Source organism: Filicampus tigris, chromosome 2 (assembly GCF_054856515.1).
Source record: "Filicampus tigris isolate MCC_2025a chromosome 2, RoL_Ftig_1.0, whole genome shotgun sequence".
In the NCBI taxonomy this organism is placed as follows: domain Eukaryota; kingdom Metazoa; phylum Chordata; class Actinopteri; order Syngnathiformes; family Syngnathidae; genus Filicampus; species Filicampus tigris.
The window spans coordinates 8,444,565-8,471,204 of NC_141218.1; the positions used below are offsets into that span (position 1 = coordinate 8,444,565).

A 26,640-nucleotide genomic window follows, 5' to 3' on the forward strand; every position below is an offset into this window, starting at 1 on the left:
TGCCCACTCAAGGGCAAAGAGCACCTTGACACACTTCCCGACAGCAGATGCGTCCCTTTCTTTCTTTCTTTCTTTCTTTCTTTCTTTCTTTCTTTCTTTCTTTCTTTTTTCGTTTTTTCTTTTTCTTTCTTTTTTTCTCTTTTTTTCTTTCTTTTTTTCTCTCTTTCTTTTTCTTTCTCTCTTTCTTTCTCTTTCTTTCTCTCTTTCTCTCTTTCATTCTTTCTTTCTTTCTTTTGTTCTTTCTTTTGTTCTTTCTTTTTCTTTCTCTCTTTCTTTTTCTTTCTTTCTCTCTCTTTCTCTTTCTTTCTTTCTCTTTCTCTTTCTCTCTTATTTTTATTTCTCTTTCTTTCCTTCTTTCTTTCTCTCTTTCTCCCTCTCTCTTTCTCTCTTTCTCTTCCTTACTTTCTTTCTCTTTCTTACTTTCTTTCTCTTTTTTCTTTCTTTCTTTCTTTGTCTTTCACTTTCTCTCTCTTTCTTTCTCTCTTTCTTACTTTCTTTCTCTTTCTTTCTTTCTCTCTTTCTCTTTTTTTTCTCTTTCTCTTTCTTTCCTTCTTTCCTTCTTTCTTTCCTTCTCGCTCTTTCTTTCTTTCTCTTTTTCTTTCTCTTTTTTCTTTCTTTCTTTCTCTTTTTTCTTTCTTTCTTTCTTTCTTTCACTTTCTCTCTCTTTCTTTCTCTCTTTCTTACTTTCTTTCTCTTTCTTTCTCTCTTTCTCTTTTTTTTCTCTCTCTTTCTCTCTTTCTTTCCTTCTTTCCTTCTTTCTTTCCTTCTCTCTCTTTCTTGCTTTCTCTTTTTTCTTTCTTTCTTTCATTCTTTCTTTCTCTTTGTCTTTCTTTCTTTCTTTCTCTTTTCTCCATCACTCCTCCTCCCCCAATCCATGTGGGAAAGGTAACAACTGTGGCCTGTATCGAAGAGTCGCAACGATTGCCATTAACGCTTAACGGCACATTCACACGCAAATCAGTGCGGAACGTCAGTATTGGCTTGGGCGTGAGCGGGATGAGAAACGGCGGGCAGCCTGAAGGTCGTTTGTGCACGTCTGCCTTTCTTTGTGCTTGTTGGCGTTGCATCGCCACAAAGCTGCCTCCAGCCTTTCCAAACCAAAAATACTATTTCAGGAGCCTGTAAATTATTCTTTTTTTTTTTTTCTAAATGCGCACGCACACACACAGCTGTTTGCCGCAGCAAAGGTTGCGTAATTGGAAGATTGCGCGTCATCCTAAAGCGATTTTGTAATCTATTCCTCGACATCTTGTTTGCTCTGCCAACACCTGGCCGAATGTGTGTTCCATATTGCATTAAAAGAGCCATGTTTTTTGTTTTTCTTTATACATGATTCTTTCCTTTGGGCTTTGCAAATGTCAATCAATCTTCAGTGAACCTGGCCGAAGCGTGCGGTCATGTTGTATTGACGTGAACGCGCAGGCGCTTTTGGATGAAAGGTGAAAACGTCATTAATAACCAACATGAGTCCAGTTGTCTCGATTCAACTTTTTGCTCAGGCCGTCTTTTCCACAGCGCCGCTTTCTTGTCCTTCACGCCGTCTTTATCGCGTCATCTTGCATCATGTCTGTCTCGCGTGGCGTGGTCTCTCGTCATGTTTCTCCTATCTTGCGTAATATCGTCCCTCTCGGCGCAGCTGGCTTTGTAAGCTTCTGAGCCGCATATACTGCCTTGTTTCTAATCAAAGTTCACTTTGATGTCAAGTCTCGGATACCGAGGCTAACCTGTTGTCACAGAGTTCCAGATGGACTGCATTGCAAAGAAGCTCTCACAATCCTCCCCTCGGCCCCTCCCTGCCGGCCGTGGCAGTATAATGGCAGTCCATCTGTGCGGTCCATTAGGTGGCCGCCTGGCTTAGTGCTGATGAAAAGGAGCCCTTTGACCCGACATGTTCCGACATCACTGCTCTCAGAGGTGCTTGTTAGCATTTACAGTGAACCCCCGTTTATGGCAGGGGAAACATTGCAGGTTACGCCACATGCTGAGACAGCGAAGGAACACTTCACAATGAGTGGCACTCGGGGGTGGGGGTGTTAATGTCAGGAGAACTGTATTATAATCTATTCCTCCATTGTCTATAGCGCTCGATCATTCGGGGTCGGCTTGAAGTGAAGCCTACCCCGTCTGACTTTGGCTGAGTGGCCGCTTCAACCCGGACTGCTTGCCAGCCAATCACGATGCACATTTTGGACGGACGAGCATCCCACATTCCAAGAAATGGGAGGCGGATGTGCTGACCGCTCGGCAAACTGGACTCTAATCGTTCTCGTTATTAAGTGGGACGGTGGAGCCGACATGCGCGGTTACTTACTACTACTACTCTGTCATCGTAGGATAAACAAACCTTTTTTTTTTTTTAAACACATTTTACAGTGCCCCCATTAAACCTTTGTTTCAATTTAATAATCGTTCCGGTGGAAGTATACAGTACATCACAGTAATAAATCATCTGAGATCCCCCGTGGACTCAAAATGTAACAACCGTAATGTCGTTTTTTCCGCCGACATCACATTCTGAACCACGTGGGGACTTGATTATACGGGATTGTGTCGTATTGATATATTTTGCCAGTTTACTGGCCACAAAGCGCCCTTGATTCCATGGGTGAGTTGGCACGTCACGAAGAGAAAGTGGTCGTGGGCGCCATTTTTCACCACTCAAAATACACTCACGTACAAATCTCAGTAAAGTTATTTGATCCCTGCAGTATGTTTGCAATATTTTATGAAGTGAAATCTAGTCATTGATTGTAAAGGGTGAAAAAAAAAAAATGTTGACTCTCTAAATGGTTCCGCGTTCGACCATACTTCCTGAGAGCCACTCGAATAAGAAAAGGCCTCGTGTCCGTGCAGGCACAGGGACGCTCGTGATCCCGCCGCTCCGGACGTGTGGACCGACAGATGACGAAGGCGGCGGCCAGGCGGGAGCGTGACAGGAAGAGCCGGACGACGACGACGACGACGACGACGGGAAGGCTCACGAACAGCGGCCGTCCCTCCCGAGGTGAGATGCCATCCCATCCACTTCTTTTATTTGCCCAATTGTCAAGATACGTCATCAATCATGTTCGTGATGACACGCGTTTATAATGGGTAAGCCCGAGCCATACGACTTTTGGAGCAAAAGCAATTCACTGCGCATAACCACAGCGAAATGTAATCAAGCGAGCGCAAACTGCAATCAAAGGCAATGATACATTCAAAGCAATTAAAACATGCAATTGGGCTTTGCGTTGCTATTGTTTATTGCTGTTGTTTGAGTGGCTTCTTTATGGAAAATGTGATTATGTGGAAGGATTTCCAGTTCATAAACACCAAGCCCCAGCAGAAGCGGCAGCGCAGTCACGTTCCTTTTTTATATAGCAGAGCCGCAAAGGTACAGACAACCAATCTTTTATCGTCTCTCTGAGACACTTGACACCAGCTCGAGAGCGAGATGTGCCCGATGTGTCCGTGCAGTGCTGTCACACTTTGATACAAAGAGCGAAGCGGCCGAGACACGTTTCTTCTTCTTGACGTTTTTTTTGGGGTTTTTTTTTTTCCTCCTCCGCCCACTCAGACTGCGAGGCTAGCTCGATACACTCGGACTCGTAGACACGCGCTAACTGCGTAAACGCCCGCGCAGACTCGCACTCTGCCACGCCGTCCGTGTATGCAAACACAAGCTTCGCAACTCTCCAGCCGGCTCCGACGACGTTTCCAAACCACTTTCTTGCGTAACACTGTTGTCTTTATGCATGGAACCAAACAACATTTGGCAGCAGTAATAGCGAACGAACATCCATGAGTAATTGTCCCCGCCCAAAAAGTTTTGTAAGTGCGTACAGAAGACCACAAGATGGCAGCAAAGCAGTTTTTTCCTGTTAGACAAGACTATGGCCGGACTAAACAAACCACCTCCCCTTACTTCCAACATACACTCAACAAAAATATAAACGCAACAATTTTCTTTTTGCTCTCATTTTTTATGAGATGAACTCAAAGGTCAAAAACGTTTTCCACATACACAGTATCACCATTTCTCTCAAATATTGTTCACAAACCAGTCTAAATCTGTGATAGCGAGCGCTTCTCCTTTGCCGAGATAACCCATCCCACCTCACAAGTGTGCCATATCAAGATGATTAGACACCATGATTCGTGCACAGGTGTGCCTTAGGTGTGCCGGTTTCTCACGACTCAACGGTCTACAGCAGGGGTCACCAAGTCCGGTCCTCAAGAACACCTATCCTGCATGTTTTCCATCTCCCCCTGCTGCAACACACCTGTTTCAAATGATCCGCATCGTTACCAGGCTTCTGAAAAGCTTGCTGATGAGCTGATCATTTCAATCAGGTGTGTTGCAGCGGGGAGAGATGGAAAACATGCAGGATAGGTGCCCTTGAGGACCGGACTCGGTGACCCCTGGTCTCCGGGTTCCATTTCAAGGCTTACGGTATGTGTGCACTTCATTGCAAGATCAAATCGACCAAATCGACCTTTAGGACGCACATGAATGAGGTCATAACAATCAGACACCTGGTGTACGTCGAAGCTGCGAGACTCCGAACTGGAGCAGTTACTTGTGAAGCTTCTTATGAACTTTTGCATTCTTCCCTGCATTACACGCACCATTTCTCAAAAGCACCTGCGGGGTTCTAGTCTTGGTCCAACTCGCTTCGATATTTAATTCAACAATATAACCCAGGCTATTGGCAACTGTCTCACCCAATTGTTTGATGATGCCACAATTATTCTTGGTCCTCCACCCAAACTGCCCTGACATTCAAGACGCTCTTTCCAGTCTCCAGTTATCACCAACTAAACGTACGATCTTCAACAGAAACATCCCAGAAATCGAGCTCCCCGGCAACGTTCTTGTCTTTTTGTATCTGCTGTTCAATGGTTTGCTACAAATAGCTCGCAATCCGTCCCCACCGTTGATTTATATTTGACGCACACGTCAACACTCCTCTCTAAAGTCAAACCAAATGAGGCTCGCTTTATCGCAATGCAGTATATCCTCCTTAACGCATTATGCTGAACTGTTTTTTATCTTTAAATGGCTGTCCCCCCCCAAATTTAGATTATGGAGATCTACTCCATATATCAGCCTCAAAAACTCTCCATAAACCACGCTGCCATTCGCTTTGTCACTTTGGAGTTTTCCTTTAACGGTCACAGCTGGGAGCTGGACTCCCTCAATGGCCCTCTCTTCACTCATGCAGACAAATGTACTCATCCCTGTTTATCCCTCAAACACTGATCGGTAAGACTCCTCCCTCTCGTCCCTCACTGCTCGCCATTCGTGCCGTCAAACACGCTCTTTGTTCTGGCAGTTTGATGAACCTGATTTTTCCCCAAAGTATGAAGCACTTTTGATCAATTTTCATTTCAATCTTCTGCCCCAGAAGACTGAAACACCCAGCAAAAAAAAAAAAAAAAAAAAAACTCACCTCATCCTTCCCAATGTCATCATTTCAAAAGTTAATGAGGGAAACTGCACCCGTTTTTAGTCTTTCATTCGTCACGTTGCTGTGATGCAACTATCACATTGAACAGTTTGCAGTCCGTGTATTTGTGTTTGCTCATATTTTGCTTCGCCTTCCTCTGTTGTCTGCTTTCGCTTGGCCAGGTCTGCATTGCAAATGAGAATCTGTTCTTAATTGTCTTAACTGGATAATAAATAATGGTTATGTACAAAATGAAACCTCGAGGTCCCAACATAAAAGCAATGAATATGTGTAATGGATCAAATAAATATTACAATTAACATTACAATCCTGAAGAGGAACCAGCAAAAGAAGTCCCCCCCCCCAAAAAAAATCATCTTGGTTTGTTTACACTTGAACCGGGGAGCTAGTTGGACTTGCCCGTGTTGCAAAACATCAATCGTGGCTCTTCACACTTTGGGCCTCACAGTCTCATGTCCTCAACTCATTCACTGCCAGATATTTTCAGACTCTCTTTTACCCTAACGTTTGAAAAAAATATAAATAAATTCCTAGGATTGAATGGCAGGACTCTGAAAAGACAAACAGATACGTCAATGGCAGCGAATGAATTAAATGGGCGCCAAGAGGGTGGACTATCTTGGCAATCATAGCAACTTGATACGCTCTTTATTTTGCGAAACAGACCATTCTGTCCACCTTTCTCCGTGTCTGCCGTACTTTTTATCTGCAACCATCTGTCTAGGGTGTTCTCCCAGCAGAATGCTCCATTGCATATTGAGAATATGCTTGGGGGATTAAAGTCTTTGCAGAGCTCATCTGACTCTGAAATCACCTTCGGGTGCCCCAGATGGCACAGGAGGTGTTGGCGGCTAGACAGAGAGGGGCGTGGTTACCTTCCTCCTCCGCAGCCCGCTCGCGGATAAAAGGTCAGAGAGGAATCGGGATGAATCACCAAACCATCTGCAGAGTAACATCAAATGGAGAGGAGAGCGGGAGGGAGTAGACATGACTGACTTCTCAGTTCATGTTAGCATTTCAAGTTTCCGACGGAAGGAGCACCCTTTTACCCCTAAAAGACGAAATGGGATGAGATGGCGAAATGTCAGTGAGAAAGGGTTAATTGAATGGGGGGGAAAAAAATACAAGCGGCATTATAGGCTTAAATGGCATTTTATTCATCCTTTCCCCAGATCCGTCCCCGCCTGAAAAAAGATATCCCCGGAAGCATCTCCCAAGCGTGGAAACACAATGCCATGAACACCGCTCGTCCGCTTTTAAGATCCGGACGGAGGGCTCTGGAGCTGTGGTTTCCTAGCTGGGGCCTTTTGGCATGGGAGTTGAACCTGAACTTGAAATGATAAATCGCATTTCCCCGCCTGTCTTTGTTCTAAGAATCCCTTCCAAACTGATCAAGTAAGTCTCCCTTGATGCCTCTCCGACCTCCGACGGGTTAAGGCTCCTTCCTCGGGGATGGGAAGCCTGGCGACAGCCCCCCTCGCCGGCTTCGGGACCACCACCGCCGCCGCCGCCTCTCCGGAGGTCGCGAGCTGGACGTCCTGGCCGAGAAACGGCTCGCCGGAGCTCAACCAGAGCCTGGCGGAGAGCGGCAGCGTCGGCATGGCGGTGGCCATGAGTGCCGGTGTGAGCAACTTGACGCGGGAGGGGGTCACCAGCTCGGCTATGAACGAAAAGAACTGGCCGGCGCTGCTCATCCTGGTCATCATCGCGCTGACTGTCGGCGGCAACATCCTGGTCATCTTGGCCGTATCGCTGGAGAAGAAGCTCCAAAACGCCACCAATTTCTTCCTGAGGTCATTGGCGGTGGCCGACATGCTGGTGGGCATCCTGGTCATGCCCATCTCCCTCATCAACATCCTCTACGGTGAGTCTGCCGACGCCTCACCAACAACGGTGAGGCCAAACAGAACGTTTGCATTTTTGGCTGTCACTTTGACCAGAGAACATTAGGAGAAGTCAACCCAAACTTTTTTTTTTTTTTTCAAGATGATGTTCTATGCAGGCCCACTAGTTGAAACGCGGCATTCTGATTAATATTGCGTTGGTGGAATATGAGTTAAGCAGCAAAACCCACCCCTTTATAGCCATCTCAGGGGGCGGCCATTTTGTCACTTCTTGTCAACTGAAAATGACATCACAGGGCTCAGGTAACGACCAATCACGGCTCACCTGTTTTCTGAAGCTGAGCCGTGATTGGTCGTTATCTGAGCCCTGAGCAATTGCGATGTCATTTTCAGTCGACAGAAGTGACAAAATGGCCGCCCCCTGGTATGGCAGAAAACGGGTGGATTTTGCTCACATTCCACAAAAACAATATGAATCAGAATTCAAATAGTGGGCCTGCATAGAACATATTGTAGGAAAAAAAATGTTTGGGTTGACTTCCTTTTTAAGGTGGGCATAGTCCAGACACGGCGCGCCTCACTTCCTGTTGCTTTTTGTTGTGTTGTCAAAGCAGATTACGCCTGGCCCCTGCCCAGCACTTTGTGTCCCATCTGGATCTACTTGGACGTGCTGTTCTCCACCGCCTCCATCATGCACCTGTGCGCCATCTCGCTGGACCGCTACGTAGCCATCCGCAACCCCATTGAGCACAGTCGCTTCAACTCCAGAACCAAAGCCATGATGAAGATTGCCGCCGTCTGGACCATATCCATAGGTATCGATACATTGATTTTTTTTTTTTCTTGTCTGTTAACCATTCACCCAATCCATGTACTTGCTTTCGAAGTGGCCTTTGCACTCTCTCTCTCTCTCTCTTTCTCCCACTCGCTCGCTCGCTCGCTCTCTATTTGGCAGTTAGCAGATTGTGTACTTTTTCTTTCTTCCTTCCAAACTGCATCGGTCTGACAGAATTGCAGCAAATCCATTCTACCTATGAGACATCGAACATTTTCCTTTAGCGAGAGGCTCAGTCTAGTTAAATCAATCCATAATTCATACTGCTATCCAGCAGCAAAATGTTGTACTTAATTATTACATAAGGGGGAAAAAAAAATTCAATTCAGACCTCTCAGGTGAGGCATAAATTCCACACTAACAAGAGAGAACGCATGCAATGAGCCTTTGAAAGTGCACGTTTAATGCCCGCCGGGCACTCTAGACTACAAAATGCTCTTTGAAGTAGCCAAAGTGAACCAAAACACCTCAATGTCTCATTAAGACAAGGTAGCCGCGACGAAGGAACATTTTAAGCGTCTCCTTCTGTTTGGGAGGATCCTGTGTGTGTGTGTGTGTAGGGAAGCAAGCAGTGCTATAAACCTTTGACAAACCGTTGACAGGTGAAACAAAACAATCTTCAAGTGTCTCAACTTGTAAATGAAGGCAAATGACGAAGCAATTTTGTGTTTCGCAGGTGTCTCCATGCCCATCCCGGTGATCGGCCTCCACAACGAGGACAAGGTGTTTGTCAACGGCAGCTGCGTCCTCAACGAGGAGCGCTTCATACTGATCGGCTCTTTCGTGGCCTTCTTCATCCCGCTGGTCATCATGGTGGTGACGTACGGCCTCACCATCCAAGTGCTGCAGAGGCAGGCCACCGTCTTCCTGTGCGATGCCAAGACTTCCTCCCAGCAACCTTTGCAGCCGCCCGCCGTCACCGGCGCATCCGAGATCCACGCGGACGCCCCGCCAGACCTGCCAGGTGAGCTCCCAATATTGGCCACTTCACAATGTTGTCTATAATACATAGCTGTCAACTTATACGTTTTACCCGTATTTTATACGCTTTTTGATCATTTGAAATTGTGTACGCATAACGTGTAACAATTTTTGTACGGCGAAAAAAAAATCGTTTTTTGTTAGACCGATCTCGTCTTGCCCATTTCGGATCCAATGCGGCGTGTCCCTTAGCGATTCCGACTGCAAACTTCGGCCGAGTTTCACGCGCAAAGTCCACCCCAGTCCAGCTCAAGCCACCGTAGTCTTTCCCGTATGAAAAGGCGAATGCTAACGCTAGCTGATGAGCAACCTGACATCCTCATGTCAGCAAATTTACCAAACGCCCTTCTGGAACGTTGAAAAGAATCACGGCATACTGTAGTGCCGGGGTCGATCAAGCAACTCTTTATTGTGAAAAGGAACGTTTGATGTCGCCAAGGGAGACATTTAACAAAGCTTTTCTCTCAAGCGTCAGCTTTCATCCCACAAACACACTCGCAATTCACTTCCTCCTTCCGCTGGCCCCACCCCCAACTCTCTCATCCAATCACAAATCGCAAGACACCTTCACGGTCTCACAGGCAGTTGGAAGTTTAAGGACCTCCCGCCCCAATCCACGTAACATTTGCGTGTTTGCTACATTGCATTATTGCAAAGCATTCCTGCTTTTTTTTTTTAACATGATACAGGATACAGTTTCCATACATAGGAAAATGTAGCATGTTTTATGTGTCATAGGTATTCAAACCCGATGTATGGAAACATTGCTCACCCTATACAGGTCTATTATTATATACTATAGTGACCCTGCAGTTGTTATGTGAATTGGTGTTAGTTTTACAAGCCCGAAGGTATCTTTACGTGATAAGATAAAGGGGAGAGTGACTGAGCCAGCTTGCGTTTGGAGGTGCACACCAAACAAAATCTGATGTTATATAGATGACTGGAAGTCAATTGACTATTATCACCTGAGCGTCGACTTGCTTGCTTGTGAGTTAATAAGATGTCAATGATCGCGTTATTGCCACCGTGGCTGTTTTGGAATCAGCTTACCTGTTGAAATGTGTTTCACTTTGAAGCAATTTACCTCGTGTAACATCTTGTCAGATGACACATCACACATTCAAACTACGACGGTAGAGAAGATGAGCTGATTAGAGTCGTGTTCCCGTGTGAACATTGGAAAATTTGCCAGGGTTTTTTTTTTTTTCTCAAGGGAAGGCAGTTTTTTTTCTTTTTTTCTTCCCACGAGTGGTGACATCTTTTGCTAAGAACATGTGGATTTTGCGACATTTGAGTCGTTCTTGATGAAATGACGAAGACATCTAAGTTGGCCACCTCCCGCACAACAGAGCTAAAGCCGACATCTGAGACCGGCATCCTCCTCAGCGTCTCCGCGTCGGAGAGTGTCAGCATCCTTCCCGGCTCAGAGGCCACCTCGCAGCTCAGCTCGCCGGCGGCCGGGCCCGGACGGAGCGACGCCGCCGGTTGCCACGGACGACGGGGAATGATGCAGGCCATCAAGAACGAGAGGCGGGCCTCCAAGGTGGGATTGACTCCTGTTCCTAGTTAGCTTTTATCTTGCTAATTAAAAAGGGGTGGATTTTGCTGCTTAACTCATATTCCGCAAACGCAATATTAATCAGAATGCCGTGTTTCAACGAGTGGGCATGCTGGGAACATATTCTTGGAAAAAAATATGTTTGGGTTGATTTCCACTTTAACGGGTGTCGTTGAAGGTCTGAGCTCCATCAGCTCAAAGTTCAGCGTCTCGTGCAAGAGTAAGAAATGGCAATGAGAGGAGGCGGTCAACTTGAGCATAGAGGACCTTCTACTTCAGGGGTGCCCAAGTCCGGTCCTCCAAAGTCCCTATCTAGCCTGTTTTGGATGTCTTCCACATCCAACACACCTGATTGAAATGATCAGGATGGTTCTCAGGTTCCTGCAAACCCCCTGTTAACTACTTGACCCTTGAAAGTAGGGCTGAACAATGAATTTGCAATATAATCATGATGTGATCATTCGCAATTTGAGAGGCTGCAATTTGAGTGGTCATTGGGAGCGGAGGGGTTGGGAGCAAGCAGAGGCGTCGACGCTGTAATTAAAGCCTGCCGCACGACGTGCACGGAATTTTTTCCGTGAGGTTTTCTTGAGCCAATTATCCGACGTGTGATCTTTTTCACCTTGCGGGGTTGAAAAAAAAACCAAGCTTACTGTGTGCGAACGACGTGAGCATTGACCAATCAGTTTTGCCCTCACAGACATAAGCGTTGTCTGGATAGACTCTTAATAAGAAGCCCATTCCTGTTTAGTGAAATCAAGAGTCATGCGTGTTATTAACTAATTAATTAATTTATTTATTGTTTATTTAAATAAATAAAGGAACTTCCAATAAATTATTAGCAAACCGGTTGCCAATTTTATGTTGAGGCAGTGTTGTCGACATCTAATAAGGTATCTCCTGGTCTCACTTTGTAAGAAGTAGTAAAAAGTTATCAGAGAAGTAACAGTTACTTTTCAAGTCAACTGCGGCAATACTTGCAGCAAATTTCTTCTTGAAAAGAGCACTTAGGTGCGTTGTTCTTTCACAGCGGCCCATTCTACAGCATCATTAGAACACCCTGTGTTGAATGAGTGACTGCCCCCTAGTGGATACTCCCCCGCGCAATGCATGGCCTTCTCTCCATCAACCCGTCTTTTCCTTCTACTCCCTCATCGTCCTCTTTGCTCTCCTCTCACTGTGTCCGCCTCCAGGTGTTGGGAATTGTCTTCTTCCTCTTCCTTGTCATGTGGTGTCCCTTTTTCATCACCAACGTCACCTTGGTGCTGTGCGGCGCCTCCTGCGGCGAGTCTCTGCTTCACGAGCTGCTCAACGTCTTCGTGTGGGTGGGCTACATCTCGTCGGGGGTCAACCCGCTCGTCTACACGCTCTTCAACAAGACCTACAGGAGAGCCTTCTCCAGCTATATCCGCTGTCGCTACAACATGGGCGCCAATGCCAACGTGGCCGGGACCGGCCAGGTCTTGAAGAACCCGCTGCTGGCCCCGCCGCCGTCCTCGCACGCCGTCACGCCGCTCCTGGCGGACGGCCGCAGGAAGTCGTGCGCCCAACGGGGCCGTGACAGTAACTGTCGAAACGGCGGTCAGCCGGTGCCCGGCCCCGAGGACGCCACGGACGACGGGACACGAACGCGGGGGGGCGCGGCGCCGAGCCTCTCCGCGTGCCACCACGTCGGCGGGGCCTTTCCCGATACCGAGGCCGACAACGAGGAGAAGGAGCTGTCGCTCATCAGCTACAGCCCCGCCTCAACGGTTCACACCAGCAGCGTGTGACGTTTTCGGACGCAGACTTCTGGCTCGGCCTGAAACGTGGGGGAGGGCTCATTGCGGGTAGTGGAAGCCAGCAGAACCCCGAAATCGAATGTAGGACAACCGCTGGTCTCACAGCGCCATCCGGTGGCCATTTGGGCCCTCTGAAATGTGTGTGTGTGCGTGCGTGCGTGTGTGTGTTTTTATAAACAAGGGGGGAAAAGGTTCGTTGTGATTAGGTTGTTTAGACACCGCTCTCTTTCTGGATTTCTCTTTCTCCCTCTCTCGCGCACACACACGTGTATATATGTATGTGTGTATATATATGTGTATGTATATATGTATACTGTATGTATATATGTATATTTATGTGTATATATGTATACGAATGTATATACACATGCATATAAGGTAGGTCTTCCTCAGATGTGATCTATAGTCACGTTTGCAAAGTGAAATTGGAAAAGCTCAACCCAGAGGTCAAAGGTTATCTAATACTAGCACAGGCTTCTTTGAAGGCAATCGAGGATAAACGTAGAAATGCTCTTCTAGGTCGACCTCATTCATTTTCCTACAATGCGCTTTTTTTCTACGTGAGCTAACGAGGTGTCAGCATATCAAGTCTGTACGTTTGGACCATGCAGGCCTCCGGCCCCGGCCTGGTCCCGTCTTGTCCCGCCCGGCCACGGACGCTCGGGTGAGGGAGCTCGCAATGGGGCTCCCGTCTGTTGTGGATCAGCACACGGGGAGGGGTTTACTGGCAGAGTTGGACGAGGAAGTCAAAGCCTATTTGGAGTTGTGATCAACATTTGATTTGATCCAAACTGCCCCGATCAAAGAGAAACAGTTCTAATCCCCATCATCATTCATACCGTTTGAGAGAAGCTATCCCAAACATCCCATCAGAGAAGGATCCTAAGATCTATTAGGATAGGAAAGGAGATCGAGTTGCGTAATGTATAGCAGCCGAGGGATCATCTTCCCGTGTCTGTCATCAGAGATAGAGAGACGATATCTACAGTCAGTGTGAAGAGGATTCATGCGTGTGTCCTTGAATGGAAACTTGCAGCAGACTTTTTGTTGCTAGGCAACAACATTTTGCGCAAGATCAAGCTGTATTGTCGTCTCTCAAGGTGCAGCGTGCAATGTTTGACCTCACTGTAACCTGCCGACTGATTGAATAACATCACAATCTCATTTTGAAATATCGACTCATTAGCATGGCTACACTTGTGTTAAATACATCCCCAAATATATCCTCAAACTCTGCCTGTAAACAACCAGGAAATCGCCAGCAGTTTTTTCTTGACAATAATCGATCACCGAGCAAATGAGCAACTGTCTTGTTCTGTTTCTTTGAAGCGGGGTGCTGCAGTTTATTGATTAAAAAAAAAAAAAAAAAAAAAAAATTCCACTGCATAGGCGTGTGTCTTTTGTTGTGTTTTGTCCAACGCAGTCAAAACTTTGCCACACAAAAAAATGGAAAGCGGTGGCGGTTGCACTTGACGTTGGTGAAGAAATGTTTTAAACAAAACAAAACAAAAAAGGTTCAATATGATATAGGACAATATATGCGACAGTTTTTTTTCAGGAAACAGTATACATTTGAGCTCAAGATTCAAGATGTTTATTTGTTATGCAATTACAACTTCGGCAACAAATCCAAAAGATATTAGTATCAATGTGATATATAAATGAAGTAAAATGCCTGATATCTTGTAACATTCATATTAGTACAATTTTAAATTAAAACAAATCCCGTGACGATTTTTATTAAACTTCTAATTAAAAATAAAAAAAGGTAAAAACATTACCAACATCTTGAAATCAATCTGCGAGGAAATCAGGTGCTTCAGCACCACGGAGAGCGAAGTGCAAACTTGCTCATTTTAACGCAACAGCGACGCCGTGTGGCGACAGGACGTATTTGGCAGCACGTGACGCAACGACGGAAAATTTCAAAATTGTGGCACTCAACATTCAGCCAAGCCAATTCATTGGTGACACACGTCAGTCACGTGACGTCAACTTTAATTGACACCTCCCGAAATGAAGGTAGCACCGACGTCACAGAGTTGCACACGCATGCGTAGTTGACCGAAGGATAGACAAATAGTCGTACTTACAACCATATTGTGTTGGACCTAAAATAAATTAACATCTAGTACACGCCCCCCCCCCCCCCCCAAAAAAAAGGAAGAAAATAAAAAAATTAAGATGTTGCAAGTTGAAGTTGCACGTGGTCATAAGACAATGATTAAATAAAATGCACTCTGTGTATGTAAGTCCTGATATGCATAATATCGTTCATTGGCACTTGAAAGACATTCCCATAAAACAAACTCTCACTCACCGTATTCAGTAGTTTACGTAGTTAAATTCTGCAGACGATTTTATTGTGAAATCTATATCGGAAGTTGTGTGTGGTTCACCGCAGGTTAGTTTGACGCTTGTCAGGTCGACGTCGCTACCGTGGAAACCACACACGGGCAGTCCGGCGGCAGCCGATCCTGCATCCGTCCGCACGTCCATCCGCTGATCCCCCGAAACATGGACGCCGTCAACTGAGTGGAGGAGACGAGCAGAATCGTCGGAAAACTCGAGAAGGAAGACAGCAGCGAGAAGCCAGGCGGCCAGGTAAGTCTCTTAAACGGGAGCGCGCACACGCACAGACGATGAGGCCCCGCGCGTACCCACACGGAGCCGCGCTTCAACCGCAAAGGCCCCGACAATCCACCCCACCCCAACGCCCCCTTACGCGTGTCTGCGCGTGACCGTCGTCGAACGCCCCCCAGACTGTCCAAGCGCGTGTTCGTCTTAGGAACTGACATGCAAGGACGTGCGTGCGTCAACGAGATCAGCACAAAGCTCGCGCCAAACAAGGCACGAGTACGCGCGCGCACACCACGCACGTACGTGTGTCCCCCGTGAGTGTATATCGCACAGTGTATGTCGCATGTACGACGTGCCGGCCCCAGATGCCTTAGAGCAAGGCACCCCCCCACAATCATCCCTCCCTCCCGCTCTCTATCACTCTCTCCCCACACCTCTCGGACATTCTGGTTGCCACGGTAACCCCAAGATATGCTCCTGTGTGTCAGTCACGCTGCACTCGAGGATCTTCGAGCGTTATTCGTGTGAAAGATTGGATTTGTTTCCCATCTTTCCCGTGCACATTTGCCGTCTGCAGAGATTCCTCCGGCGCTGACGTCACCAAATTGTGGCGGAAAGAGCTGGAATTCGGCACAGGCGCTCGCTGGTGCCAACTTGAGGTGGGAAAGCCGAGACGAGAGCAAACGTGCTCACATTCAGTCGTCTTGGTCACAGTCACTCAAAGTAAGAAGGCACGTGTGCCCGTCCGTCCCTCATTTGTACATTCACACCAGTAGACCCACCTTAACACCCCCCCCCACCCCACCCCACAGTTGACCCCATTGGGGCCCCCGAGCTCACTGACACTTTCCTGCCGGATGACTTGCTGCAGCCGCGCTGAGATCAACACATTCAATTGTGAGAGGCCGGGGGCGGCGCTGGCCGGGGGGCAGGCCACCGCCGCTTTGGCTGACCTGTTTACCGCATGGGCACATCAGGAGACCGAGTGAACGTGACTGCTTCTTCCTTCGTTCTCTCTTGAGCCCAGTTTTCTTTTCCAATTTATCTTCTGAACTCGTCCGGACGGCCACATTGACCTCGCATACTGCAATGGGGCGAGTTGCTTTTGAGACTTGTTTCCAAGTGTCTGCTGAGGCCAAACAGACAGCGCATTAAGAACACTGGCTTGGGTCATACAGTGATTCCTAACCACAGCACCGCAGGGAATGATCCAACTAGATGTAATTGGTCTGAAAAAAAAAAAATTTCTTGATTTGACTACTACATCTTTTTTAATCCATCCAAGCTAGCAATGTATAATGACAGGCAGAACGAAAAAATGCTCTCCCACTAGATGCTACAAGCTACATCATTCTGTTGCCATTCAGCCCACAGAACGATTGGTGGTGATGAAATTTCACTTTTCATGCTATGGGTGACAATTTTGTTTGGTGTGCCCTGAGATTTTCGGAATGTCGAATAGCTGTTCTGGCTCACAAAAGGTCAGGAAACACACGGATGATGATGATAATGATGATGATGATGATTAGGATAGTGAGGAGAAATAGTGTCTGTAAACAAGATGAAAGTTCAACACAATCCCTCCGTTCTGTGCGTCCTTCCTGTTGCCGTTTACAGCGGACATGTTGCCATGACAACCCTCCGTCCCCATCACCTCATTCCTTCCCATTGATCGGAATTTGAGCCAGCCCTATATCTCCAAAGTAGTATTTTGCTTAATGCCCTCCATCTCTGCTAATATTATTCATTGTTGATTCATTATTGTTGAACTTCCCCTCGAGGGATTCTAATAATGTCAACATGACACTTGAAGAGCAGATTATACGCCCCTCCCTGAGCCGTCTGATCTCGGTGGGGTTTGTGTGTCTTATTGATCCTAGCAGCTAAGTTGTTTGGGGGCTTGACGCCCCTGGCAGGGTCACAAATGGCAAACAGGTCCGGGGTGAGGGACCAGACAAAAGCCCGAAGGGATAACGTGTCCAGAGGGGCCACAGCGCTCGGTTGCTGTGGCCCCTCTGGACACGTTATCCCTTCGGGTCAAGCTGAAGAAGGAATCCGATCAGGCCTTTTTGCCCTGTGGGACTCCTGAGGCAGCTGATGGGTACCTGCTGGCCGATCGGAACACAACTGAAGTGGTCGCCGAGGAAATTACTCGCGTGGGCGGAGTTCTGTGAGGCCGTGGAAAATGACTTCAAAGCTTCAAGGAAATTCTGGTCCAACATCCTGCGCCTCAGGAGGGGGAAGCAGTGCACCTGCGTATTGCGGAGATGGGGCGCTGCTGACCTCGACCCAGGATATAATCAGTCAGTGGGGGGAACACTTCCTCAAGAAGACCTCCTCAATCCCATGAGGAAGCAGAGTCTGGGGTCTCTGTGGTTGTTAAATAGTTAAAGCTAGGGCTGCTCGATTAAGCCATTTTGAACCGTAACCGAATTTTCTGGATAAAACGGTGTTAAAAACGTTCAAATCGGCACGTTCGATTTTGTTATTTTTGGTGTATCTAAGTGTAGCCCAGTTGTACTCTCTGTATTGTGTTCTGTTTGTACATTCCCCTCCTATTTGTACTTTCTGTTGCCGTTCTCTTTGTATTAAGTTCTCTGTTCTCCGGCGGTTACTTCCCTGTTTGTCATGAGCTCGCGTGAGTAGCGCGTTTAATCCAATTGCTGAAATGCTGAAGCGATTGTCCGCTGGCCGAGGAGAAAGTGACACATGCGGGGGATTGTTTGCTGCAGGAGCCGACGATGTGAGCCGACTGCCGAGTGAGAGAGTGAGTGAGTGAGTGAGGAAGGGAAGTGGAGCGTATGCTCAACTGACGGAATCGGCCAGGTCGATGGTGAGCTAGGAGCCCGGGATTGAAACTTGGAAATTGCCTGCAACAGAACTGAACCAAGTCAAATGCTGTTAAACCCAACGGATTGTTCTGCGTGTATTAAGTGAAATTGACTGGCATTTTGAGTTCAAAGAAAGAAAAAATACGTTTAAATAAAAGACATTCAAAATACTTTCTTTTGCATTATTTTTTTTATTTGGCAAAGTAATCGAGCGAGAAAATAATCGGGATTTTCTTATTAGGCAAAATCAAACAGCCCGAGCTGAAGCCCTAATGTATATGTAACGGGGTTAAATACCCTGTACTCCGAAGCACGCCCCCACAGAATTCCCCGGGGTAGCTGGTCCACACCTTCTCCAAGTCCACACCCTCCGGTCCCAAAGGGGGGGGGCCGCCACTCCGGAGGCACTGATCCCCGATGTCCACGTGATCTCAACCGGAACTCTTGTTTTTGTTTATGTGCGCGCAGAATGCCGCTGGTGAAGAGGAGCATCGAGCCGAGGCACCTGTGCCGCGGGGCGCTGCCACATGGCGTGACCAGCGAGTTGGAGTGCGTCACCAACAGCACGCTCGCCGCCATCATCAAGCAGCTGGGAGGCCTCAGTGAGTATGACAAACAACGTCCCCTTTGGTCTTGTCAACGATTTGAGTCAAAATTGCTTGGAAGAATACAACAACCTCCACCGGTGAGCTTGACTCGCCCGTCTGCAAAGTTTCCAATTCGGTGCTTTTTGTAAAACGTTTTGGCAACAAGGTGCTGAAGAGCAAAACTCAAAACAGGTGTTTGGTCCGTGAATGGAACAATAAATGTGCTTGTTGGTATGGAAACAGTTCTCCGGATCAACATGTTGCCATTTTGACATCGCCGCCCCGAATGGTTGATCAATGGGATGAGGCTACAAACGGGAAGTGGAAGTTGGATTGGAGCAGACTTTTTTTTTTTTTTTTATTATTAGGGATGGATGATACACCTTTGTCCTAATCCGATGCGGATCCCGACAGTTGAGTTGCGATCCGATACGTTTTGAGATACTTAAATATTATAAAAACATATATTTAAAAAAACTGATGTACGTGATATGATATTTGAATCCCAGCCCTACTTGTTAATTGATTTGACGGTTATAATCGGACAAAAAACAAAACGTCTGTGCTCGTGTGTGCAGGTCGCCATGCTGAGGACATTTTCGGGGAGCTGTTCAACGAAGCAAACAGCTTCTACCTGAGGATGAGCAGCCTGCAGGAACGTGTCGACCAACTCGCGGTCAAAGTAACTCAGCTGGACTCCACGGTGGAGGAAGGTGTGTGTGCGTCTGCGCGTGTGGCGTGTGTGGTTGCCATTAAGCAGAGCGCATCCATACAAGGTTCCATCACTTCAGATGAGTCCCAATTTCAAGGTCTTTCTCTGTTTCTCTACACCCGCTCTGTACTTCAGTAGAAATCCAGATACTTGTGGAAAAAAAGATTGTAGTCGAAGCAGAAACACTTATGCAACTCTTATGACTTAAAGCGGAAGTCAACCCAAACATATATATTTTTTTAGAATACGTTCTATGCAGGCCCACTAGTTGGAACAAGACAATATGATTACTGTGAAATATGAATCAAGCAGCAAAATCCACTCGTTTTTAGCCATCTCAGGGGGCGGCCATTTTGTCACTTCTGTCGCCTGAAAATCACAACTGCTCAGGGCTCAGGTAACGACCAATCACAGCTCACCTGTTTTCTGAAGTTGAGCCATGATTGGTCGTTAACTGAGCGCTGAGCAGTTGCGATGTCATTTTTCAGTCGACAGAAGTGACAAGATGGCCGCCCCCCGAAATGGCTAAAAACGAGTGGATTTTGCTGCTTGATTCATATTTCACATTAATCATATTGTCTTGTTTCAACTAGTGGGCCTGCATTGAACATATTCTTTAAAAAAGTACATTTGGGTTGACCCTTTAAGTAAAAAGTCCATCTAAAATGTACGCAAATACAAATGAATTTGGACAGTCAGTTACAACCAAAACCTGTTTGGATAGCTAGCTAGCTAGGGTTAGCGCATGTTGGCATGAACAAATACACTTGACATGTTTGTGTTTTTCCAGATTAGACGGCAAATTTTGGAATGACTGTCACAGGTGTTTTGGGCACATCGCATTCACGACCAATCATTTTTGTCGCTGCCCCCATCTACAGTAACAATTCTGGGAAATAACATTCCTTCTTGATGCCTGAGATCACAATCAACATCTCAACCGCGCTTGACTTTCCCTCTGTCTATTTCTGTCTTTTTGCCACTAAGTTGTCATCTGAAGGTGGAGGGAGGGGGGGGGGGGGCGATCACGACTGTTTTCAAAGGGAGGGGTCGTCGTCAAAAAAAAAAAAAAATGCTCAAGTAAGTTACGATTAACTAATCGAGTAGAAGAGTAGAAGCGCACACACAAAAGTAAATGAGCGGGAGCAGATGTCACATCAGTAGGGTTTAATGTGTGTGTGTGTGTGTGCGTTAGCTGCGTGGCCATCTGGCAGTGCTTGGATAGTGTCGCAGCCACGTTAAATCTCGATACAGGCGGCGCGTCCACGCGCACGCCCCCGCATGCTTTTCGGCAGCACACACGCACGCGGACGTGAGTGTGACGTGTAGTGGCCGTTGTGGTCCTCAGTGTCCCTGCAGGACATCAACATGAGGAAAGCCTTCAAGAGCAGTACCATCCAGGACCAGCAGGTGGTGTCCAGGACGTCGGTGCCCAACCCGGTGGTGGAGATGTACCGCCGCTGCGACAAACCTCCGCCGCTCAACATCCTCAGCCCGTACAGGTCAGCGCACATCCCGGCTTGATATCCGTCGATATCCGTGCCGCGTGCGAGCCACGTTCCTCCTCCGGCGTCTCCCGCCGTCCCTTTCGCAGGGACGACAAGAAGGACGCGCTCAAGTTCTACACGGACTCGTCCTACTTCTTCAACCTGTGGAAGGAGAAGATGCTGCAGGCCACCGAGGACAAGCGCAAGGAGAAGAGGCGGCAGAAGGTGAGCCGGCCGGCCGCTCCCAATCGCCGTGCGCGCGTTCACGCTCGACCGGATCGTTCGCCCGTTCTTTTCCTTTTCTGCTGCTCTCGTTCGCGGCGCGGCAAGAAGTTGGTCAGCCGGTGACAAAAGCGCCAGATGGCCCCCGTGTGTGTTCGGAGCCGCCGCCGTTCATTTGACTTATCTGAAATCCGATTGGAACCTCAGCCACAATCCTGACCAGCTTCCGCCGGAAGCCTTTGCTCACCTTTGTCCACATTTCTCCATTTTCTGACATCCCCGCCAACATTCCGTCTTTTCGGCATTCCGCAGCGCAAGCCGGCCTCACCCTGCCTCCCTCCTTGAGGCCCTTCCTCTCCCCCTCTTCCTCCTCCTCCATTTTTCTCAGTCTAACGCAGCAGCTTGTGTCTCCCGTGTTTCCGTAGGGCTGTCCGGCCCATCCAGACAGGTCCCACTCCAGACAGGCCCCACCCAGGAGCCCCCTGTCCATCTCTGTAAGACAACCCTGAGCCCCGACCTCTCCCCCCTTAACGCCCCTTCACCCCGCCAACACGCACACACGCACGCACATACAAAACACCCGTCACGTGACGATGTTTGCTCCAATCAAGTACACGCTCATCATGCTTCTTTTGTTTTCTTGATTTGCATTTTTTTTTTTTTTTTTTTTTTTAAGTGTGCTTCAGTATCTGAAAATGATTTTCATCATTTTGCGCGGGCATGCGTGTGTGTGTGTGTGTGTGTGTTGCGTGCGTGCGATGATGTAGACCTCACGATGGGGCCCTGTCCCATTTTTCCCAAAAATCTAGCACACGTAAAGTAATGGAGCATCTGCGCTGTCTTTGTTTAGCAGGAGCAGCAGAGGCAGGTGGACGATCCGGGTCGAGAAGTAAAGAAGGTCAGTGAGGATGGCGGCCCCGACCCAGCGCCCCCCCCCCCCCTGTCACCGCGATGACGCCGATTCATCTCCTTTCACTTTCTCTCCCCTTCAAGGTGCGCAAGGCTCGTAACCGGCGTCAGGAGTGGAACGTGCTGGCCTACGACAAGGAGTTCCGACCCGATGCCAGGCTCACGCCCTCGCCTTACCACGGCACGTCCCCCGAGGGCTCCTTATCGCCCGATAGCAGGTACGCCGCCAACGCGAGCAGCCCCAAAGAGCTTTTTACCTCCGCCGCCGGTAACTGACATCCCTCCCTGTCAGGTCCGCGGCGTCCGACTCGTACCCCGCCAGTCCCAACCACCCCTCGAGCCAGGCCTCCGCCTCGGAGCGCCACGCCAGGGACCACTCGGGCGCGGCCGCCCAGACCCAGTCGCTGGATCGGGGGCTCAGGCCGGCCAACCAGCCGGCGGCGGGGGCGGCCGGGCGCCACGCCGCCTCCCTGGGCCGGACCCCGTCGGGTCAGGTGAACCAGGCCGCCGGCGATTTGACCGTCAACGGGCCCAGACAGCCGCCGCTCAAGGATTACCGCCCTGGCCACGGGTACGTCCGCTCGTCTGAGTCCGACTCCGACCTCGCGCCCGATGTCTGACCTCTGAAATGGCTTTGTTCCCCCCCCCCCCGCGCAGCGGTGGCCAGCCCTCCACGATTCCAGAGTACTACATCCCACCCGCGCCCCCGCCACCTCCCCCAACCATCCCCTCCGCCCAAACCGCCTTCGACCACACACCGGGCCCGCCCTCCGGCGCCGCCTCGGCCGTGCTCCCCGCCTCCTCCGCCCTCTCCCGTCCCTACTCGCCCTCCCCTCCCCCGCCTCCCGTCAACTATGTCCCGTCCCCCGCCCACCCACCTTCCGGAGCGCCGCCCGCCGCCCCGCCGCCCCCTCCGCCCGGGGGTTCGGCCTGCCACCAGGCACACGCCTCGCCGACGCGCGCCGCTGTGGGTCAGGCGGCGACGGACGCCGCGCCTCCCGCCAGGAAGGGCGCCGTGATGGGCATGATCCCCATGAGCGACGCCCGCTCCGACCTGCTGGCTGCCATACGGAGAGGTGCGCCTCATCAAATGATTACTTTCATTCTCTGATCAAACTGAAGAATGCAAATTTCATGTCAAGGGGGGGATTTGCTGAAAACAAAATGCTTGTAAGAGAAGTGAAGAAAAATTGCAATTTTGGTCTGTAAACCCACCGAGCCGACCGATTGACGATTTTGGGCGGGGGCGGGCCGTGTCTTGGCTGGAGTTGGACAGGTGTGCTGATTGGTTAATCCTCCCTCCTTTTGCTGCAGGTATCCAGCTGAGGAAGGTGCAGGAGCAGAGGGAGCAGGAGGCCAAGCGCGAGCCGGTGGGCAACGACGTGGCCACCATCTTGTCTCGACGCATCGCCGTGGAGTACAGCGAGTCCGATGACGACTCCGAGCTGGATGAGAACGAGTGGTCCGACTAAAAATCCGTTTTTCTTCGGTGAGGTGCCGCACACGTTGCCGACAGGTTTCCACCTTAACGCATCGAGGCCGAAAGCGCCTGACTCGACATCTCCCCAAAACCTTTGGGCGACTAGAATCGCCCTCTGAAACCATGAAATTTGCCCAGAAATTCAACACCGACAAAATAATTCATATCTGAGCCCTTGTAGAAGATAGAAACATCATTACAAAATAATTTGAGAGCTTAGACGTGGCTTTCACACAGGCCTACGTTTATGGTTATTTACTGTTTCAATCAAAAATGTAAAAATAACGCGTCAGTGCAAGAGAAGCACTATTTTTCATTTAAAAAAGAAAATCGAGTGGTAATTACCATCCTCTATTCTGTTACAAAGCTGTCGATATCGTCATTGTCTACAAATATATACAGTATATTATCCATATGTCACGCTTGACTGGTTCCGCTGGTCCAAAGTCCACAAGCGCGTCGTCTATATCACTGCCGTCACTTATTGAAGAGCCGGCCGTCTGCGCCTCTTACGGTTCGAAAATATTCTGAGAGATCCAACAGGTCTCACGACACCGTCACGTGTATATTCTGATGCATTTCATTGGCTAAGAGATCAAGAATTGGATAAAAGTAAAAAAAAAAAAGGGAAATGACCTATACGCTTTCTTGGCTTCAAAGGTAGAAAGATGCAACAGCTTTAGTGGTAAAAATGCGGTTATGCGCGGTTAAGCCTTAATGGGTTTAAATACCAACCGTTCAAAAGTTTGAGGTCATGTTTTGGGGGGGGGGGGGAGAAAAGTGCTTGTTTTTTTTTAATGCAGATAATATTGAATACAGTCAACCCCCGCATACTCGTGGTTTGGTGCCCGTCAATTTGCATATCTGTGGGTTTTTTTTAATAACTATTTATTCTTATTTTTGAGGGGTTTTGTTTTGTTCCCACCACTTACCCCCCCCCCCCCCAACACATACCAATTGTTTATTGGTGCTTTTTGAAGAATTTGAGGGTTTAAAATGTTCTTGTTTTTGTAGTTGTTTTTTTTTTTTTCAGCTGCATTGTCAATTATACGCAGATGTTCCCTATTCGCGGTCTGGCTTATTGCCATCCACTGTACTCATATCAGTGTTTTTCTTTCAAAAGCCAGGACATTTCTTGTTTACACTTTAAGAATGGTCACTCACTGTGCTGGCCTAGTTTGTTTTCATGAAAATCATGAAAATGTCAAGGTATCCCCAAACTTTTGAACAGTGGTGTTTATTGATGTTATAATAATAATGATTATTATTACTATTAATATTGAACACGTCTCGAAATGCCCCTGACAACACCTCTCCTTTCCGACAAAACAAATAAAATGTGATTGATTGATTGATAGTAACAAATAGTTTGGATTGCATCCAAGTTGGAAGTGACAGCAAGCTTACAGCTGGGTGCAATGGTGCAACGGTGCAACGCTAACAGATCTGCCAAACACTCCGGCAAAAGGAACAGTAACCCCATATGAGCACTTTTCTTCCATGAACACGTAACTATCCTCACCAAATTTAGAGCGTCGGGTCACATTAAGCCAATCACGTGTGTCGACGCACGCTGACGTTTGTTGACATCGCAAAGCGGCCAATCGACCGACGGCAATTAGCCGTCGACTTGGTGCCTCGCCGCCATCAGTTTCGACTCCTATTTGACTTGAGAGATCCCCGGCGATGGGGGAGTGTGATTACAGTAAACAACATGAACGATTGTACAGTGACTTTGTTGTACGTTGTTTTGTCTTTTTTTTTTTTTTTTTTTTTTTTTTTTTTTTTTTTTTTTGTTGCTCCAAATAACAAGCTGAATAAGTTCAAGCGAGCCGTTGTGTTAATGTGAACTCCCACCAAGCCAGTAACTTTGCGAGTCAACGCGACAAAAATGAATAGAAAGCGGTAAAACAAAACATGTACGTTTTGAGTCAAAGTGACAAAGATCTCAACTAAAAAGCAACAAAGCTGCCCAGTCTCTTCAGGTGCACTCTATAAACAGTTGGGTTAAAAATAATACAATTTTTGGGTCAAAAATGGACATATCCTCTTCTTGCATTATTTTGTACAAAACAACCCAATATTTTGAATTGTTTTGTACAAAATTACCTGTTTTGGGGGTCAAAAGGTCAGGTCAAATCGACCCGAGTAGTGGATCGGTCCATTTTTGACCCAAAATGGCGTTATTTTTAACCCAACTGTTTTTAGAGTGTGGCGAAGTGACGACACGCTTACGAAGCCTTCTTTGAGCAACGACGAGAGCGACTTCAGACCACACTTCAAATTGCTTCACTAACTTTTTGCTCTCTTGTCCTCAATCCAAAGCTGTGAACTTTTGTAGTGCATGTACAGGCTTCGATCGACGCGCGACGGGGCACACGCTGAGCCCGATATGAGCAAAGCGGAGTCCAATCCACGTGCGACGGTTGTCAACAGCGTTCTCACTTGGCCCTGGCTTGACCGTTTTGTTGAAATGCGCTGCTGTGAGTCATCTGCTTTGATTAACTGTAGTATTATTTCGTACTTTCTTTTTTAGGCCAAGACTGAAACATTGTGCTTTGAAATTACAGTCAAATCATTGACAGATTTGCTTCTTTTAAAGTGCAAATTAATGTGATGATAGATTGCTGTTCAATTTATGACGAAACACAGTCCTTGAAAAGGACTAAACTTTTAGGTGTGTGTATTGAACGGACTGTTGGGTGGTACTCTTTGAGCTAAATACTTCGATAGCCGGATTCCCAAGAAAAAGTTTTGCGGGCTCACATAGTCGACGAATGTCAAGTTTTCAGCCTTGTCGCTGTGTGCTTCTATTGGGTTGACATCTGGGAGATGCTGCAGTAATATCATTCTTATTCTGTCAAAGAAATTTGCTGTAAGCAAGTATGCATGCAACTATAGACAATAAATGCTCAACTTGATGTCTTCATTATGTGATTTTTTTTTTTTTCGGTTTGGTTTTGTTTTACTCAGTTCTTGTGAAATAGTCGTGAAAAGTGCAGAACTACTCTACGTCAATCCAGTCCACATTGAAGCATTTGCTCAGATGAATCGCAACCATTGAATATTTGTCTTTTTATTGACTCACTTGCTGCGTGCGTGTTAAATATTAAAAGCTCTCCCCAGAAATCAGTCGTCATTCATCACTGGTCCGGTGGTCCCCCGTTACTCATGATCAAGCGCAACAAAAACGCAGACACGACGGGTGACTTTCAATGTTTCAAAATGGAATCAAAATGACGTTGTAGTGGTCCCACTTGGGGGGGCGGGGGGTGCTGGGGGAAGACGCTGACAATGATGCGTGTGTCTGTCGTGATCTCGTGACGTGACTGCGAAATGAGCCCCGTGTCGCCGTGACGTCAAACAGCCGAGGCGTG

The 26,640-nt window shown here is 47.8% G+C and overlaps 2 protein-coding genes across 12 annotated transcripts in view; both read left to right on the forward strand.

Moving 5' to 3' along the window:
- Window positions 1-13,818, forward strand: part of htr2cl1 (5-hydroxytryptamine (serotonin) receptor 2C, G protein-coupled-like 1) — a 53,852-nt gene extending 40,034 nt beyond the window's left edge. For 8 of the 9 annotated variants that reach the window (XM_086017764.1, XM_086017763.1, XM_086017769.1 and 5 more), the window contains 6 exons: window positions 2,854-3,004; window positions 6,626-7,317; window positions 7,912-8,112; window positions 8,809-9,096; window positions 10,466-10,659; window positions 11,868-13,818. In XM_086017764.1, coding sequence (XP_085873890.1) covers window positions 6,906-7,317; window positions 7,912-8,112; window positions 8,809-9,096; window positions 10,466-10,659; window positions 11,868-12,446 — 1,674 coding nt within the window. In that variant the 5' untranslated portion in view covers window positions 2,854-3,004; window positions 6,626-6,905 and the 3' untranslated portion in view covers window positions 12,447-13,818. The remainder of the gene's footprint in view (window positions 1-2,853; window positions 3,005-6,625; window positions 7,318-7,911; window positions 8,113-8,808; window positions 9,097-10,465; window positions 10,660-11,867) is intronic. The other variant, XM_086017768.1, reaches the window with a different exon arrangement.
- Window positions 13,819-14,879: 1,061 nt separating this feature from the next.
- LOC147151274 (actin-binding protein WASF3) lies at window positions 14,880-26,392 on the forward strand. Of its 3 annotated transcripts, XM_086017771.1 has the most exons (11): window positions 14,880-15,059; window positions 18,335-18,468; window positions 19,032-19,166; window positions 20,514-20,667; window positions 20,760-20,877; window positions 21,300-21,368; window positions 21,725-21,772; window positions 21,868-22,001; window positions 22,076-22,354; window positions 22,441-22,859; window positions 23,098-26,392. In XM_086017771.1, the coding sequence occupies exons 2-11, from the start codon at window positions 18,336-18,338 to the stop codon at window positions 23,253-23,255; spliced, it is 1,647 nt and encodes a 548-aa protein (XP_085873897.1). In that variant the 5' UTR covers window positions 14,880-15,059; window position 18,335; the 3' UTR covers window positions 23,256-26,392. The 3 variants fall into 3 exon arrangements, with proteins under 3 accessions (XP_085873897.1, XP_085873898.1, XP_085873899.1); XM_086017772.1 differs by lacking the exon at window positions 21,300-21,368; XM_086017773.1 differs by lacking the exon at window positions 21,300-21,368 and having other exon boundaries at window positions 21,728-21,772.
- Window positions 26,393-26,640: the final 248 nt, after the last annotated feature.

Excerpts from the sequence above, each read along its gene's own strand:
- LOC147151274 (XM_086017771.1), top strand. The coding sequence starts at position 18,336 with ATGCCGCTGGTGAAGAGGAGCATCGAGCCGAGGCACCTGTGCCGCGGG. Across the intron at positions 18,469-19,031 it reads CAAGCAGCTGGGAGGCCTCA|GTCGCCATGCTGAGGACATT; the intron begins GTGAGTATGACA and ends TCGTGTGTGCAG. Across the intron at positions 21,369-21,724 it reads GGAGCCCCCTGTCCATCTCT|CAGGAGCAGCAGAGGCAGGT; the intron begins GTAAGACAACCC and ends GTCTTTGTTTAG.